Here is a 17,807-nt window from a genome sequence, read left to right on the forward strand (position 1 = left end):
TGGAGTTCTGAGGCAAATACTGATAATCCGAGGGACCTGATGTCCTAACTTCTGACACACCATGCTGGCTACAAACATCCATTGATTTGCTGCCAATATCCTACTGTACTTGTGCCGCAACAGAAAGAAAGGGCTGGATTTGACTAGGTGCTTTGGGATCTCTGGGTCTCTTCAATCAAGAATTGCTGAGGGTCCAGAGCCTGCAGTTGTTAGAAGCTGCATTTCAATCCTCTGAAGGTGGCCTCCAATCCAGCTCAGTCTGTAACTGCAGCTGATGAAGGGCTCTCACTGTTGTGGGACCTCCATCACTGGGCCAGCAGCTCAGGAACTTTGGCAGCCTCACTGAAGGTGATGGGGCACTGCTCAGACTTGGGGATGGTTGTAATTGGGACTGTTCTGCCAGCAGCAAAATACTGGTGTGCCATTTAAATTGCCCCTAATTAGGGCTCTCACCATCTCAATTGGGAGCCCACCTCTACTAGAACTACCACAAGACTAAAAAACCCAACCTTAGATGTTGGTAAATCAATAAATGCAGAAATATGGTGGTGTCACGAACCCAGTTTGATCATATATTTGGCTAATTACATTACAGTCCAATAATTTGGTTGCCAAATGCCTACATGTTTCCACATTAAAATCAAAACAAAGGCAGCCATTCAGACCATCATTATGCCCGAATTCCAATTATTTCCACATTCCCCGCTCTTTCTCAGTAGCCCTGTGCATTTTCCCTGTAAGCATTTATCTGATTGTTTTGAACATTACCATTGAATCTACCTCTGTTACCTTTCCAGAAATGCAATGCAGATCATCACAATCCATTGTGCAAAGCTTAAAAAAAAGTTTCCTTATGTCAAGTCTGGTTCTCTTGACAGTCACCTATATGTGTGTTTTGATTGCCTACTCTTCTGCTGATTATTTATTTACTCAATTAAAACCCTTTATCGTTTTGCACATCACCACCACATACAGTCATAGAGATGTACAGCACAGAAACAAACCCTTCGGTCCAACTTGTCCATGCCGACCAGATAAACAACCTAATCTAGTCCCATTTGCCAGCACTTGGCCCATATCCCTCTAAACCCTCCCTATTCATATACCCATCCAAGCTCCACATATAGGCTGCCTTGCTGATCTTTGAGGGGCCCTATTCTCTCCCTGGTTACCCTTTTGCCCTTTATGTATTTATAATATCCCTTAACCCTATCTGCCAAAGCTATCTCATGTACCCTTTTTGCCCTCCTGATTTCCCTCTTAAGTATACTCCTACTGTCGTTATACTCTTCTAAGGATTCACTCAATCTCTCCTGTCTATACTAGACATATGCTTCCTTCTTTTTCTTAACCAAAACCTCAATTTCTCTTGTCATCCAGCTTTCTCTACACCTAACAGCCTCTCCTTTCACCCTAACAGGAATATACTGTCTCTGGATTCTCGTTATCTCATTTCTGAAGGCTTCCCATTTTCCAGCTGTCCCTTTACCTGCCCTCAATCAGCTTTTGAAAGTTCTTGCCTAATACCGTCAAAATTAGCCTTCCTCCAATTTGGAACTTCAACTTTTAGATCTGGTCTGTCCTTTTCCATCACTATTTTAAAACTAATAGAATTATGGTTGCTGGCCCCAAACTACTCCCCCACTGACACCTCAGTCACTTGCCCTGCCTTATTTCCCAAATGGTCTGCAAATGCTAAAGCCATTGATTCCTGCTGTTGCGGTTGTGTGTGTGTGTGAGCACATATATGAAGGTCTTGTGGCACATGGGATTATATCCATGGCTCTGACCCAGCAGCTCCATTTTCACATTCCACACCCGCACTTGATGGATAAGGAAGGTGCATTCCTAAGTGGTCAAACAGATCAAATATCAACTTGCAATACCAATAACGGTGGATAGAGTGGGAGAGATAGGTGGAATTTTGGAGTTTATATCACCCATTGACCTTGGTTCCAAATTATAACATTCATGTAAATGTGTATGTTGGCAAAATAACTTGCTTTCTCGAGGTGAACAGTAACACATCACCATTTGTGTGTCTCTGTGTTTGAGACTGACACTCAGTACTTGACAATGGTTATAACTAACTTATTTTACACTTGTTGCAGCAAGACATCAGCTTACATGAGAGCGAGCTAACAGAAATGGGTGAAGTGAAAAGATCGAAACGAGGGCAAAAGAAGAAATGGAAGACAGAAGAGGAGGAGGAGGAGGAAGAAGATGAAGATGAGGATGATGAGGACGATGATGATGAATCAGCAACAGCTGCTGAGGAGGCAACAATGTACACTTACACAGATAAAGAAACCGGTTTCACAGGAACTGTTGATGATGAGACCGATTCTGCAGTACAGAATATGAGTCAGGTCAGTGAGGGATCATGGTGAAAACCAGATTGGAACTTGTATGTGATAATCAATATAAGCCATGATGAAGTGACTCCATCTTTAAACTGGGTCACTGACAGAGAACTCCCCCTTTTAAACAGGGTTGCTGTTTCAGTAATTGCCTTGTAGGGATTGGCCCTGTGTCAGTCATCACTCAGTTGGTGTAATAGTACCACCTTTTGATTCACAAGATTCATGGTCCAAATCCCAACTGCAGAACTTAAGCAAGAAGCATTAGGCTGATGACAGTGCAAGGAAATTCTGTACTGTCAGATATATTAAAAGCTGAGACTCTGTCAATCCCGTTGGATTCATGTGAAAGATCCCAACACTAAATTGAAGAAATACGAGTGGTTATCCCCAGTATCCTATCCAATATTTATCCTTCAATCAACATTAGAAAATAGACTATCTGTTCATTATCACATTTTGTTGGTGGAAGCTTGTTGCACACAATTTAGCTGCTGTGTTTCTTATAACAGTGACTACAAAAGTATCTCATTAGCTACAAAGTGCTTTGAGATTTGTAGTGGTGGTGAAATATGCTACATAAATACAAGTCTTTCTTTAATGCTCCACTGACAGTAAAATAAAAAAAAGACGTATTTACAGATATCCCTTTCATGACTCAGGATGTATTAAGATACTTTACAGCCAGTTTTTGTAGACAGTACTGTAACATAGAAAATGCGACAGCCAATTTTTTCACAGCAGAGACCTGCAATCAGCAATGAAATTATGACTGGGTAATCATTTCTAGTGATTTTGTTTCGCTGTTAAGCAAGTGCACATAAATACCATCATTTTCTGATTCCCTGCTAAGCCACACACCATCCTGATTTAGAAATACTGTATATTCCATTCCTTCATTGTCACTGCAACTCCTTTCCTAACAGCATTGTAGGGGGCACTACAGTGGCTCCAAGAAGGCAGCTTCCCACCACCTTGATGCCCATATTCTGTGAATGAATTTTTTTTTAAAAAGTGAGCACAAGCCAGGACACCAAGCAGAGCTCCCATTCAGCTGTGATATTTTGTGTACACCTTTTGCATTTCTGACTGTGCAGCAGCAAACATACTTGAGGCATCTAATCAGTTTCGGATTTTCTGTAGTTGCAAAGGCCTCTGTATAGATGTACATATTCTTTCTTTCCAGTGTTTAATTTGTATTCATGACTTTTTTTTAAAAGGAAATTATTTCTTTTGATCTAGGTGGTCGTGACACTAGGAGATTCAAATGCTACCACGGCAACCAGTTCCGCTGGGCTGACTAACATTGCGGTCTCGCCCAATATCAGTACAGTGGCCGGCACCCATTTCACCAACCTCCAGCCCATCACGGTGACCAACCTTACCCTACAGGATCGTCAAATGCAGCTTGACTCTATCCTGACGGTCAGTTTTGACTCCATCAGCGGCTCCACTGTGGTGCACAGCCGGCCAATGGAGATCCAGATCGAGGCACAGCCAGCAGCTGCCCAACAGGCTCACTCCCTTGCCCAGTCCATGAACCTGACCACCTTCGTCAACTCCATTGCCCCAGTGGACAGCTCACTGGGTGAACAGCAGCACACCATGACCTGGAGGGCTCTACCACAAGCCGGGGACAGTTCTCACCACATCCTCCAGGCACAGCCAGCCCCAGCACCAGCACAGCAACAGCAGCAGCAACAACAGCAGCAGCAGCAAGTTCAGATTCAGACACCGCAATCCCAACAGACCCAGCAGCAGATATACAATTTTTAAAGACAGCCCCTCTACCCCCCACCCTCATATCAGAAACACGGAACACAAAGTCAATTGTGGCCGACGTTGAGCACTTTTACGTAGGGGTTGGTACAGTCCCCCTCTCCCAATCTGCACCAGAGTTTACTGATTCTGCAACATCAAACACCCATCTTCAATCACTTTTCTCCATTCTACACAGGTTTCCAGTTTGGGAGGCGACAACATGAACACAGCAGAAAGATGATGTCATGAGTGTGATATTCGTGATTTAAAATGAACATTTTTAAAAAAAATTAAATCCTTAAAACAAAGCAGACTTGAAGTGAAAAATAAATGTACCTACAATCCTGTGACAATCTTGAGATGTGAGTTAGGATAAGTTGGATTTGTGAATTGGTCAACACAGCTGCTGACTCCAGCTGTGGGTCATTGTGGTTCGTTTAGATGTACATTCTGCTTTATCCGCTTACTTACACTGAAATCTATGCTATATATTAGATTTTTCTGAAAGAATGGGAATGATTTTTAAGCTGGCACTCATCCATTTGAAATGATTGTTAATTCAAACTGAAAGATAGTTTTGATCTGAAAATCCAGACATGTGCTGCTTCTAGAATCTCTCTTTCCTTCCCCACCTTTATACTCTCTCTATTGTATATACTCACTATCAGGAACATACGTATACAAATGTAATTATTGTATGTATTACTTATCTTCAGTTCCGTCCACTCCTTGTTAAAGAAGGAGAAAAATGGTTCAGTTGTGCAGCATACTATGCAAAAGTGAGGACTGCAGATGCTGGAAACCAGAGTTTAGATAAGAGTGGTGCTGGAAAAGCACAGCAGGTCAGGCAGCATCCGAGGAGCAGGAAAATCAACGTTTCGGGCAAAAGCCCTTCATCAGGACACTGCCTAGTACATCCTTTAAAAGCAATTGAACACTTACACTAATAAAATTTCAGAAAATGTTATAATGCTGAAGAAAAAAATTCAGCAATAAGATATCTTTGCTAAAACATAATTGGCTGGTACGTAAGAATATCCTACTTCCCTTGTTTTGATGGAGAAAATGGCAATGTAGGTCAATGCTAGAATTTTTTTGACAATCTTTGTGCCCTTCTCACATTCCGTACATGCCAGCAACCATCTTGCATCTGATCCAATGACCATGTGTTAGTGCAGATAGTAAACACTAGCAGGTTATCGGATCTAATTTCTTTTTATTCTTCATCTGCACTGTGTACCTTTTAACATTACATAGAAATTGGGAATGCAAATAATACATGTTTACAAAGAACAAATGTTATAACCACAGGTTTTACCCTGACTGCTGGAAACATTCAGGTCAGGCAGCATCAGTGGAGTTAGAAACAGGGAATGTTTCAGGTTAATGACCTTTAATCAGAGCTAGAAAATGTTATCTGTTTCCATATCTGGGGATAGACTAGCTATTAATATCCATTGTAAACCCGCCAACTCCCACAGCTACTTGGACGATGCATCCTTGCTTCCTACTTCCTGTAAAGATTCCATTTCATTCCATTCTCTCAGTTCATCCATCTCTGTCACATATATTCCGATGAGGCCAACTTTGACAAGGAAGCCTCCGAAATGTCTGGGAGAAAGTGAGGACTGCAGACGCTGGAGATCAGAATCAAAAAGTGTGGCGCTGGAAAAGCACAGCCAGTCAGGCAGCATCCGAGGAGCAGAAGAATCAATGTTTTGAGCATAAGCTCTACATCAGGAACGTTGACCCTCTGAAATGTCCACCTTCTTCCTCAACTGAGGATTCCCCAGCATCGTTATTGACAGGGTATGACCCATCTCCCACACATCGGCCCTCACCCCCTCTCTTATCTCCTGCAACAGTTATAGGGTTCCCCTTGTCCTTACCTACCATCCCACCAGCTTCCACATCCAGAAGACCAGCTGCCATTTCTGCCAGCTCCAGCGAGATGCCACCACCAGACACATATCCCCTGTCCACCTTCTGCAGGGACCGTTCTCTCTGTAAAACCCTGGTCCACTTCCTTCATTCCCAACTTCCACCAGCTCCATGGAACCTTCCCCTGCAATCGCCGAAGGAGCAACACCAGCCCATTTACCTCCTCCCTCCTCAGCACCAAGAGCCCAAATGTACTTCCAGGTGAAGCACCGCTGTCCTGCACTTCTCACAATCCGTTCTACTGCTTTCGCTGCTCACAATGTGACCTCCTCTACACTGGGGAAACAAAGCGTAGACTGGTTGATTGCTTTGCAGAACATCTACATTTTGTCTGCAAAAATGACCCTGCGTTCCAATTGCCTGCCACTTTAACAGCCCAATCTGTTCCCTGGCCAACATCTCTACCTTAGGCTTGCTGAAGTTTACCAGTGAAACTCAGCATAAGTCTGAAGAGCAACACCTTATTTTCTGCTTGGGGGCCCTGCAGCCCTCCGGACTCAATATGGAGTTCAATAATTTTAGGGCCTGAACTCTCCCATGGTCCAGCCTCTTACCCCACACAACATGTCTTATCACGTAGTCTGCCATTAAACACTATCCTTTGTTAGCCACTAACAGCCTCCATTAATAGCTATTCACCCTCCTAGCCAAATCATTAATCACTCCTTTGTATGTCCAACTATTCTTCCCTCTCTTTGGGCTCTATCCCCACCTAGCATTTACTCCTTCCCCTGTCTTCGGCATATAAACCAATATTTTCCTAGCTATCAAAAGTTCTAAGGAAGGTCACCCATCCCGAAACTTTAACGCTGATTTTACAGATGCTGCCATAGCTGCTGAGTTTTTCCAGCAACATCTATTTTTATTTCTGTATCAGTAGTTCTTGTGGTTTTTAGAAAATGTTAGAAGTAAATTGTAAGCAAATGAAACTGGGTTGAGGATTGGGCATTAAAAGATCAAAAGGGGAGGATTTTTTATTTACTTATTGGATTTGGGTGCAATGGCTGGGCTGGCATTTATTGCCCATCTGTAACTGCCCTTGAGAAGGTGGTGGAAAATTGCCTTCCTGGACAATTGTAGTCCATGATGTGGGTCGTCCCACAATGCCATTAAGGAAGGGATTCCTAGGACTTTCTTTACCCAGCAATAGTGAAGGAACAGTGATATATCTCCAAGTTTAGGAATGGTGAGTGGCTTAAAGTTGGTGGTGTTCCCGTGTATCTGCTGGCCTTGTCCTTCTAGATGGAATTGCTCATGGGCTTGGATGACTCAGGATCTTTAGCAAACTTCTGCGGTGCATACTGTAGATACTACACACTGCTGTTACTGAGTATCAATAGTGGAGGGAGATTTTTTTTACCATTATCATTTCCTTTGGTCTTACACTATGAATTCTTTTGTCACTTATCTCTCCTCTTCACTTTCTATCTTTTTCCCACTATCGTCCCTTTTATAATCTTGAAATCTTTAATTTTTCTACCTCGTGCTGATAAAAAGGTTAATGTTTTAGGTAGATATGACCTGTTTTTCCTCCCCTTATATGCTTCATTCTAACTTACTGAGTATTTCCACAACTTTTTATAGTGATTGAATTGGTCTTTTTGGTAATATTAGTTGTATATTTGAATCTTGTAAAAACAAAAATATCTTCAGCCCTTTAAAGAAGATTGACTTTATCCTGGAGTCGTAAAGAACTGGTCAGTGAGATAGTTGGCTTAATTTTCCAAAATTCCCTAATTTCAAGGAAGATTTCATTCGATTAGAAAATGGTGAATGTAACATTTAATTTTATTCAAAATGGGAATGAGACATAGAGCAGGAAACACAGACCAGTTAGCTTGACATTTCTCCCAGAGAATAATTTAGAAGCTATTGTTACAGACATTACAGAAAGCCACTTCAAAAAAAAATCAAGATAAGCAGGTAGAGTCAACAAAGTTTTCTGAAAGGGAAATCACATTTAACCAACTCTTTGCAGTTTCTGAAAGTAGTATGTGCTTGGATAAAGGGGCAAACAATAGATGTATTGTCCTTGGATTCCCAGAAGGTATTTGATAAAGCAAGGCATCAAAATGTTTGCAGAAAATAAAGATTCATGGAATAGGGGATAACATATTGGCATGGAAGGAAAAGCGGCTGGCTAACAGGAAAGAGAATAAGGATAAATGAACACAGAACTGCAGATCCTGGAAATCGGAAATTTAAAACAACGTGTGTTGGAGAGACAAAGCAGGTCTGACAGTAAAGAGAAAACAGAGTTAACATTTTAAGTCCAGTAACCCTTGAGATAAATGATTTCTATCAAGGAAGGTATTGTTGCTAAGTTTGCTGATACCATAAAAATAGGCAGGAATGGAAGTTGTGAAGAGGACATAAGGATGCTATAACGGTATAAGTTTAGTGAGTGGGAAAAGGTCTGGCAAATTGAATATAATCTAAGAAAATTAGAGATTGTCTATTTTGGCAGAAAGGATAAATGTGTAAAGATTACAGAGTTCTGAGATGCATGAATCTAGATGCCCACGCGTGAATTGTAAAAGATAAATATGCTCATAGCAACTAATTAGGACAGCTAATAGAATGTTATCGTTTATTGTCGATAGTGGGCACATCGGAAATGGCATTAAACAGGCAGAGGTGCACGTGGTAAAGCAGCAACCTTAATTATGGACCAAAATCATATATTTGATTTATTGAGCTACATGTAGCTAAGCATAGTGAAAAGCTCTGTGTAGCGAGCAGTACAGGCAGATCATGGCAAACAAGGACATATAGATGACAGTGTGTTTAGACAGAGCAAGGCATACAGGTTACATTGCACAGGAGGAATGCAAAGGAAGATCAACATTAGCAAGATCAATGCTTTGTGAAGTTAGCGAGTCCATTGCTCAGTCTAATAATGGCAGGGAAGAAGCTGTTCTTGTACCTGTCGGTGCATGTATTCAAGTTTCTATAATCCCTGCCTTAGGGAAGAGGTTGTAGGAGAGCATTACCAGGTTGGGAGGGTCTTTGATGTTTGCAGCCTTTCTGCGGCGACAAGAAGTGTAAGTAGAGTTCATGGATGGGAGGTTGGCTTCCGTGATGGTCTGAGCTATGCTCACAACCTTCTGTAGTTTAATGTGGTCCTGGGCAGAGTAGTTGCTGTACAGGCTATGATGCAGTATGCTTTCTATTGTAGATCTGTAAAGGTTGGTGAGGGTCCTTATGGACATGCAAAATTTCTAAGTCACCTTAGGAAGCAGAGGCGCTGTTGTGCCTTCTTGACTATCGCACCTACATAGGAAGTCCAAGGCAGGTCGTCAGTTATTGTTACTCCAAGGAACTTGACGCTCTCAACCTCCACTCTGTTGATATAGATGGGGGTGTGTCCTCCTTTCTTTCTGAAGTCAATAATCAGTTCTTTTATTTTGCTAACATTGTGAGAGAGATTGTTCTCATTGCACCATAACACCCAAGCCTTGGGGAGCTCCAGTATTGAGGGCGATCGTGGAGGAGGTGCAGTTGTCCATCTTCAGTGATTGTGGTCTGTGGGTCAGGAAGCTGAGGATCCAGTTGCAGAGGGCAGAGCTGAAACTTAATGTCTCAGGAGTTTTGAGATTAGTCTGGAGAGGACTATGGTGTTGAAGGTGGAGCTGTAGTCCACTAGTAAGAGTCTGATGTCAGTGACCTTGTTGTACGGATGTACCAGGGATGATTGCACAGCTAAGGAAATGGAGTCCTGTTACATCGGTAGACAAATTGCAGGGGTTCAAGGCAGGCTGGGAGAGTAGAGTAGATGTGGGCCATGATCAGCCTCTCGAAGGACTTCATGATTAGGGAGGTAAGAGCCACTGGGCGGTAGTCACTAAGGCACATTCTATGTGCTTTCTTTTATACTGGGATGATGGTAGTCTTCTTGAAGCAGGTGGGGACTTTGGATTGTAACAAGGAGAGGTTGAAGATGTCAATGGGTACCTCCACCAGCTGGTCTGTACTGGACCTAATTGCATGGCTGGGAACTCTGTCCGAGCCCATTGCTTTCCTTGGGTTGACTCCCAATGAAGTGCACAATCGGACGTCTGCAGCGGTGACAAGATAACAGGTGCATCTAGGGCTGTTGGGGCAGGTGACACTCTGCCACTAGCATTCTACTCAAACTGAGCATAGAAAGCATTGAGCGCATCAGGGAGGGATGTGGTTTTGTCTGCTATCTTGCTCTGCTTCATTTTGTATGCTGTTATGTTGTGCAGGCCTTGCCACAAGCAGCAGGTGTCAGTATGGTTGGTTTGGGCCTCTACCTTTGTCTGGTACTGCCTCTTGGCATCTTTGGCTTTTTGGAAGGCATGTCTGGATTTTCTGTACACCTTTAGTAGGCAGTGGATTTCCAGGTTCATCCAAGGTTTCTGGTTGCCCAACACGTGGAATGACTTCCTTGGTACACAGTCCTCCACGCACATGCTAACGAAGTCCGTGACGGTTGGGCAATAAAGATTGGGCAAATCACATTAGTCACAATACCGTAGAGGAGGATATCCTAGAATGTATACAGGTTGGTTTCTGACCAATATGTTGAGAAGCCAAGTAGAAAACAGCCACCTTAGACTGGCCATATTGCAATGAGAAAATAATAATTAGTAATTTAGTTGTGAGAGACCCTTTGGGGATAAGGGACCATAATATGATAGAATTCTCCATTATAATAGAGTGATTCTGAGATTAGTATTAGGAAACTACAATGGTATGTGGCATGAGTTGGCTATGATGGATTCAGAAATGTTACTGAAAGGAATTACTGTGGATAGGCAATGATAAACATTCAAAGAGTGAATGGGTAAATTACAAAATTTTATTCCTGTCTGCCACGAGTGTAAAGAGAACAGTGCCAAACCATTGCTTATGAGGGAAGTTACAGAGTTTTGATACAAAAAAAAGCTTAAAATGGGAAAGAAAAATAACAGATCTGTACATCTCTATGACTGATTAAGAAACAAAAAATAGAGTATGAGAATAAGCTTGCAGAGAACATATCTATCTGGAAAAGTTTATCTAGGTGTGGTGAAAACTCATGTCTGTCCCTTACAATCAGAAAAAGGGGAATTTATAATGGAGAACAAAGAAATGGCTGATAATCTAAATTCATACTTTGCTTTTGTTTTCAAAAAGGACACTAATAATATACTAGATACTGGATGTAGGTTTGCTCGCTGAGCTGGAAGGTTCATTTTCAGACATTTAGTCACCCTACTAGGTAACATCATCAGTGAGGCACTGGTGGTATGGCCCACTTTTTATATATGTTTAGGTTTCCTTGGGTTGGTGATGTCAATTCCTGTGGTGATGTATTATCCCAATCAAAGTGATGTCCTTCTTCATCTGTATATAAGGACACATTGAACAAACAGGCAGAAAACTAGCCATCAGAATACATGAACAAATACTAACCACAAAAAGACATGACCCACTCTCGCCAGTATATTTACATTCAGCTCAGGAAGGACACCACTTTGACAGGGACAACACATCCATCCTAGGACAAGCCAAACAGAGACACGCGCAAGAATCCATAGAAGCATGGCACTCCAAACGGAACTCAATCAACAAGCACATTGATTTGGATCCCATTTACCATCCTGTGAGAAAAAGAAAAGGAAATTACATCATAAACCCAAGAAACCTAAACACACAAATAAAACGTAGGCCATACCACCCATGCTTCACTAGAGGCTCACTGAAGGTGTTACCTAGTATGGTCATGAAACATCTGAAAACGAATCTTCCAGCTCAGTGAGCAAACTTAAATCCAGAACCTCAACCTGAGCTACAAATCTTCTCAAAACTCGCTAACATACTAGATACGTTGGGGAACACAGGATTTTGTGACAGGGAGGAACTGAAGCAAAGTGTATTAGTAAAAAAAAATGGTGTTGGAGAAATTGATGGGATTGAGAGCTGACAAATCCCATTCAGACAGACTGGCTGAGTAGACAAATGCATTGGCAGATGCAGTATAGTATGGATGATTGTGAGGTTATCAACTTTTGTAGCAAAAATACGAAAGCAGATTATTATTTCAATGGCTGTAAATTGAGCGGGGGAAATGTTCAACGACATTTGGGTGTCCTCATGCACTAGTCACTGAAAGTAAGCGTGCAGGTGCAGCCAGTAGTAAAGAAGGCTCATTCTATGTTGGCCTTCCCATAGCCAGAAAATTCAAGTACAGGAACAAGGATGTCTTGCTGCAATTGTACAGGACATTGGTGAGGTCATATCTGGAATACTGCGTACAGTTTTGTTCTCCTTATCTAAGGATGGATATTCTTGCAATAGAGGCAATATAAGGTTTACCAAATTGATGTCTGAAATGTTAGGGCTGACGTATGAGGAGAGATTGAGTCAGTTAGGAATTATATTTGGATTTCAGAAGAATGAAGGGAATCTCATAGAAACCTATAATAGTTTTAATAGCACTAGACAAGTTAGATACAGGAAGGATATTCCTAATGTTGGAGAGTCCACAACCAGTCTAAGGATAAGAGGCTAAACTTTTCAGATTGAGAAACATCTTCACCAGAGAGTGGTGAGCTTGTGGGATTCACTACCACAGAAAATAGTTGAGGCCAAAACATTGTGTTTTCAAGGAGGTAGATATAGCTCTTGTGAGGTGGGGAGGTGGGATTGATCAGCCATGACCATATTAAATAGCAGATCAGTCTCGAGGGGTCAAATGGCCTACTCGTGCATTTACCTTCCATGTTTCTGTGAGATTACATGAGAAGTATTGTGCACAGTCGATCACTTTATTTAAGGAAGGATATAAATTCATTGGAAGCGGTTTGGATTTTTATTGAACTGAAACTCCACTATCTGCTGTGGTGGGATTTGAACTAAGTCCCTAGATGAAGACCTGGGTCTCTAGATTAATAATCTAGCAAAAGTACCACTTGGCCATCGTCTCCCCAAGAATGGCAGTTACATTCCCTAAAGGATGTTAGTGAACCAGATGGGTTTTTTTCCTGTTAATTGGCAAGAGACTCATGATCATCATTAGACTCATTATTCCAGATTTTAATTGAATTCAAATTCCACCATCTGCTGCAATATGTTTTGAATCCAGATCCCCAGTACATTGGGTCTCTGAATTAAGAGTCCAGTAATAATTCCTGATGAAGGGCTTTTGCCAGAAACGTCGATTTCGCTGCTCTATGGATCCTGCCTGAACTGCTGTGCTCTTCCAGCACCACTAATCCAGAGTCCAGTAATAATACCAACAGATCTTCACCTCCCTCTGGTGTCACTATTCAAAAATAAGGAGTCATCCATCTAAAATTGGAGTACTTTTCTAAATAAAGATCAGAATTGCAGAAAATACAAAGGCATGGGATTGAGGGCAATTTAGCGGTTTGGATCAGAAATTGGCGAGCTGAAAGAAGACAGAGGGTGGTGTTGATATGTTCATCCTGGGGTTCAGTTACTAGTGGTGTACCACAAGGATCTGTTTTGAGGCCACTGTTGTTTGTCATTTTTATAAATTACCTGGATGAGGGCGTAGCAGGGTGGGTTAGTAGATTTGTGGATGACATGAAGGTCAGTGGAGTTGTGGATAGCGCTGAAGGATGTTGCAAGTTACAGAGGTACATAGATAAGCTGCAGAGCTGGGCTGGGTTGATGGTAATATTCTTGGTAGTGTGGATGAGCAGAGAGATCAGGTGTCTATGTACATAGATCCCTGAAAGTTGCCACCCAAGTTGATAGGGTTGTTAAGAAGAAATACGGAGTGTTAGTTTTTATTGGTAGAGGGATTGAGTTTCGGAGCCGTGAGGTCATGTTGCAGCTGTACAAACTCTGGTGCAGCCACACTTGGTGTGTTGCATGCATACGGTTCTGGTCACCGCACTATAGGAAGAATGTGGAAGATTTGGAAAGGGTACAGAGAACATTTACTAGGAGTTGCCTGGTTTGTAGGGAAGATCTTATGAGGAAAGGCTGAGGGACTTGACACTTTTTGGTAGAGGGAAGAAGGTTGAGAGGTGACTTAATAGAGACTTACAAGATGATCAGAGGACTGGATAGGGTGGACAGTGAGAGCCTTTTGCCTTGGACGATGATGGGAGTGATAGACATAGATTTCAGATGTAGCTTTTTTACTCAGAGTAGTAAGGCCGTGGAAGCATGCAACAGGAGTAGACTCGCCAACTTTAATGGCATTTGAATGGTCATTGGATAGGCATATGGACAAAAAGGGAATTGTGCAGGACATATGGGCTTCAGAGTGGTTGCACAACATTGAGGGCCAAAGGACCTGTACTGCGCTGTAATGTTCTATGTTCAAGAACTGTGGAGAAATTGCCAGAGAAACCCAGAGGCCAGGCACCATCAGTGGAGAGACAGAGTTAACGTTTTAGGACCACTTCTTCAAAACCGTATTTTTTTCGTGGATTATTGTGATCTTCCTCAAAAGGTGGTGAATGCAGAATCCTTGATAATCTTTAGGTACAAGAATTCTTGATAAGGATATCTGTGGTAGGCAGGAAATTGCAACACTCACATCAGCCATGACGTTTTAAAGCCAGGCCAATGTATGAGGGGCTGAGTGGCCTACTCCACTGGGGATTGTTCCACGACTGCCCCCGACAAAGATGGCGGCCTTGCCGTTCGATGCGACCCGACGCCGTGCGTGGCAGTGCACAGCGCCGCCATTGGCTGTCTCTTCGCCTCAGTTCCCGCATCTTATTGGCTGAGCTATCAGGGGTACGTAAGGTACGGAGGGCAGGTGGAGCCGGACCAATGGATGTGGGGTGGGGGCGGGACGTCATTGAAGGCGGTAAATGCGAGGGTGAGCGGCGCGAGACGGAGACGCCGGGGAAGTGGGAGCGCGGCTCGTGGGGTTGGGCTGGGCTGTGTTGGGTGTGCGTGCGTGTGCACAGTTCACGGGAGGAGTGCGGCCAGGGCGCGCGCGCTGGGTGAGAGCAGGTCCACGCCCGGGCGCGGAGTCATTTGGGGTGTGCGGGGCACGGTCCGTCCCCGGTTGTCATAGTAACGGGCTGTGAGGTGAGCGCGTGGGGAGTGCGGCCTGATCCTGAGCCGGCGGTGAGTGTCCGCACAGACCCGGGCCACCCCACACAGGGCACATTGCACGGGCTGGCGTTTATCGTTCACATTCGAGCCGAACGTTAGGAAGCAAGGTTGAATTTAGGATCTGGGTCAGGGTCAGGATCGATAACAGAACCAGGAGTGGGAATAGGATTAGGGGCCACCATTGGGATTGGGATCAGAGGTCACCATTGGGATTGGGATCATAGGCCAACATTGGGATTGGGATCATAGGCCAACATTGGGATCAGGGGTCACCATTGGGATTGGGATCATAGGCCAACATTGGGATTGGGATCAGAGGCCACCATTGGGATCAGGGGCCACCATTGGGATTGGGATCAGAGGCCACCATTGGGATTGGGATCAGAGACCAACATTGGGATTGGGATCAGAGACCAACATTGGGATTAGGATCAGAGGCCACCATTGGGATTAGGATCAGGGGCCACCATTGGGATTGGGATCAGAGGTCACCATTGGGATTGGGATCATAGGCCAACATTGGGATTGGGATCATAGGCCAACATTGGGATCAGGGGTCACCATTGGGATTGGGATCATAGGCCAACATTGGGATTGGGATCAGAGGCCACCATTGGGATCAGGGGCCACCATTGGGATTGGGATCAGAGGCCACCATTGGGATTGGGATCAGAGACCAACATTGGGATTGGGATCAGAGACCAACATTGGGATTAGGATCAGAGGCCACCATTGGGATTAGGATCAGGGGCTGCCATTGGGATTGGGATCAGAGGCCACTATTGGGATTAGGATCAGGGGCTGCCATTGGGATTGGGATCAGAGGCCACTATTGGGATTGGGATCAGAGGTCACCATTGGGATTGGGATCAGAGGTCACCATTGGGATTGGGATCATAGGCCAACATTGGGATTGGGATCAGAGGCCACCATTGGGATCAGGGGTCACCATTGGGATTGGGATCATAGGCCAACATTGGGATTGGGATCAGAGGCCACCATTGGGATCAGGGGCCACCATTGGGATTGGGATCAGAGGCCACCATTGGGATTGGGATCAGAGACCAACATTGGGATTGGGATCAGAGACCAACATTGGGATTAGGATCAGAGGCCACCATTGGGATTAGGATCAGGGGCTGCCATTGGGATTGGGATCAGAGGCCACTATTGGGATTAGGTTCAGGGGCCACTATTGGGATTAGGATCAGGGGTCACCATTGGGAATAAGATCAGAGGTCACCATTGCTAATAGGATCAGAGACCACCATTGGGAATAGGACTGGGGTTAGGAATAGGATCAGAGGTCACCATTGGGAAAAGGATCAGAGGCCACCATTGGTAACAGGATCAGAGGTCACCATTGGGAATAGGACTGGGATTATGAATAGGATCAGAGGTCACAAATGGGAATAGGACTGGCATTGGGAATAGGATCAGGGGTCACCAATGGGAATAGGACTGGGATTGGGAATAGAATCAGAGGTCACCAATGGCAATAGGATCAGGAGTCACCATTGGGAATAGGACTGGGATTAGGAATGAATTCAGGGAGTCCCCATTGGTAATCGGACTGGGATTGGTAATAGAATCAGGGAGTCATTGTTGGGAATTAGATCAATGGTCATCAATGGGAATAGGATCGGAGAGTCACCATTGAAAATAGGCACAGGATTGGGAATAGGATCAGGAGTCACCATTGAAAATAGGATCAGAATTGGGAATAGGACCCGGATTGGGAATAGGATCAGTGGTCAGGATTGGTAATAGATCAGGGGTCACCATTGGAAATAGGAACAGGATTAGGACTAGAATAAGGGGTTACCATTGGGAATAGGATCAAGATTGGTAATAGGATCAGAAGTCACCACTGGGATTAGGATCAGGATCCAGGGTCACCATTGGGAATACATCATAGTTAGTAATAGGATCGGGGTAACCATTAGGAATAGGATCAGGGGATTAAGGATCAGGATTTGGGACAAAGTAAGGGGTCAGGATCAGGGATTGGATCGGGATAAATTGTTCAGGATTGGTGATATGATCAATGTCAGGATTGGGGTTAGCATCAGTAGCCATGGTCAAAGCTCAGATTTGGGGATAGGATCAGAGGTAATATGATTTTGGATAAGGTCCAATTCAGGATATGATAAAAGGCCATTATTGGGGTCAGGGCTGAGGGAGATAGGATCAGAGAATACGACTGAGCATAAAATCAGAATTGGGGTCACTGTTAGATTTTAGAGTTTGGATCAGAATTGGATTTTAGGATTGTGTTCTTGTTTGAATTCAGAAATTTGATAAAATACAGGAAACGTTCAACAAGTTGGGCAGTCTCTGGAGAGTGAAATAATCCAGATAATTCAGTTTGACATTTTGTGAGGACTAGAAGATCATACAGATTATAATTTAACAAAAATAATTTAAGTAAAGCTATGATAGTTTCTTGCAGGTCATCAGTCATTATTAGAAGTATAAAAACATGTTCTGAAACCCTGAAATGTCAGCTCTCCTGCTCCACAGATGCTGCTTCACCTGCTCTGCTTTTAAAGCACCACACTTTTCAATAACAACTAAAATTAAATCAAGTCAGCAGCACTGGCAGCATCTAGAGAGAGACAACAATTCTAGAGATTAATGACACCAAGGGATGGGAATAGCGTAGGAAAATAGCATTGAAGTTGATGATCA

The 17,807-nt window shown here is 43.5% G+C and overlaps 2 protein-coding genes across 10 annotated transcripts in view; both read left to right on the forward strand.

The window, feature by feature from the left end:
• prdm15 (PR domain containing 15) overlaps positions 1 to 4,468 on the forward strand; it is an 85,993-nt gene extending 81,525 nt beyond the window's left edge. For all 9 annotated transcript variants that reach the window (XM_087992486.1, XM_087992484.1, XM_087992491.1 and 6 more), the window contains 2 exons: positions 2,112 to 2,369; positions 3,603 to 4,468. In XM_087992486.1, coding sequence (XP_087848612.1) covers positions 2,112 to 2,369; positions 3,603 to 4,136 — 792 coding nt within the window. In that variant the 3' untranslated portion in view covers positions 4,137 to 4,468. The remainder of the gene's footprint in view (positions 1 to 2,111; positions 2,370 to 3,602) is intronic.
• Positions 4,469 to 15,024: 10,556 nt separating this feature from the next.
• LOC122555403 (histone H4 transcription factor) overlaps positions 15,025 to 17,807 on the forward strand; it is a 54,282-nt gene continuing 51,499 nt past the window's right edge. Inside the window, exon 1 of the mRNA XM_043701377.2 lies at positions 15,025 to 15,128. The gene's annotated coding sequence lies outside the window, so the exon portion shown is untranslated. The remainder of the gene's footprint in view (positions 15,129 to 17,807) is intronic.

The sequence above is a fragment of the Chiloscyllium plagiosum genome, unplaced genomic scaffold (assembly GCF_037043375.1).
Source record: "Chiloscyllium plagiosum isolate Xiang-an unplaced genomic scaffold, Cpla_swu_hap1 HiC_scaffold_12, whole genome shotgun sequence".
In the NCBI taxonomy this organism is placed as follows: Eukaryota; Metazoa; Chordata; class Chondrichthyes; order Orectolobiformes; family Hemiscylliidae; genus Chiloscyllium; species Chiloscyllium plagiosum.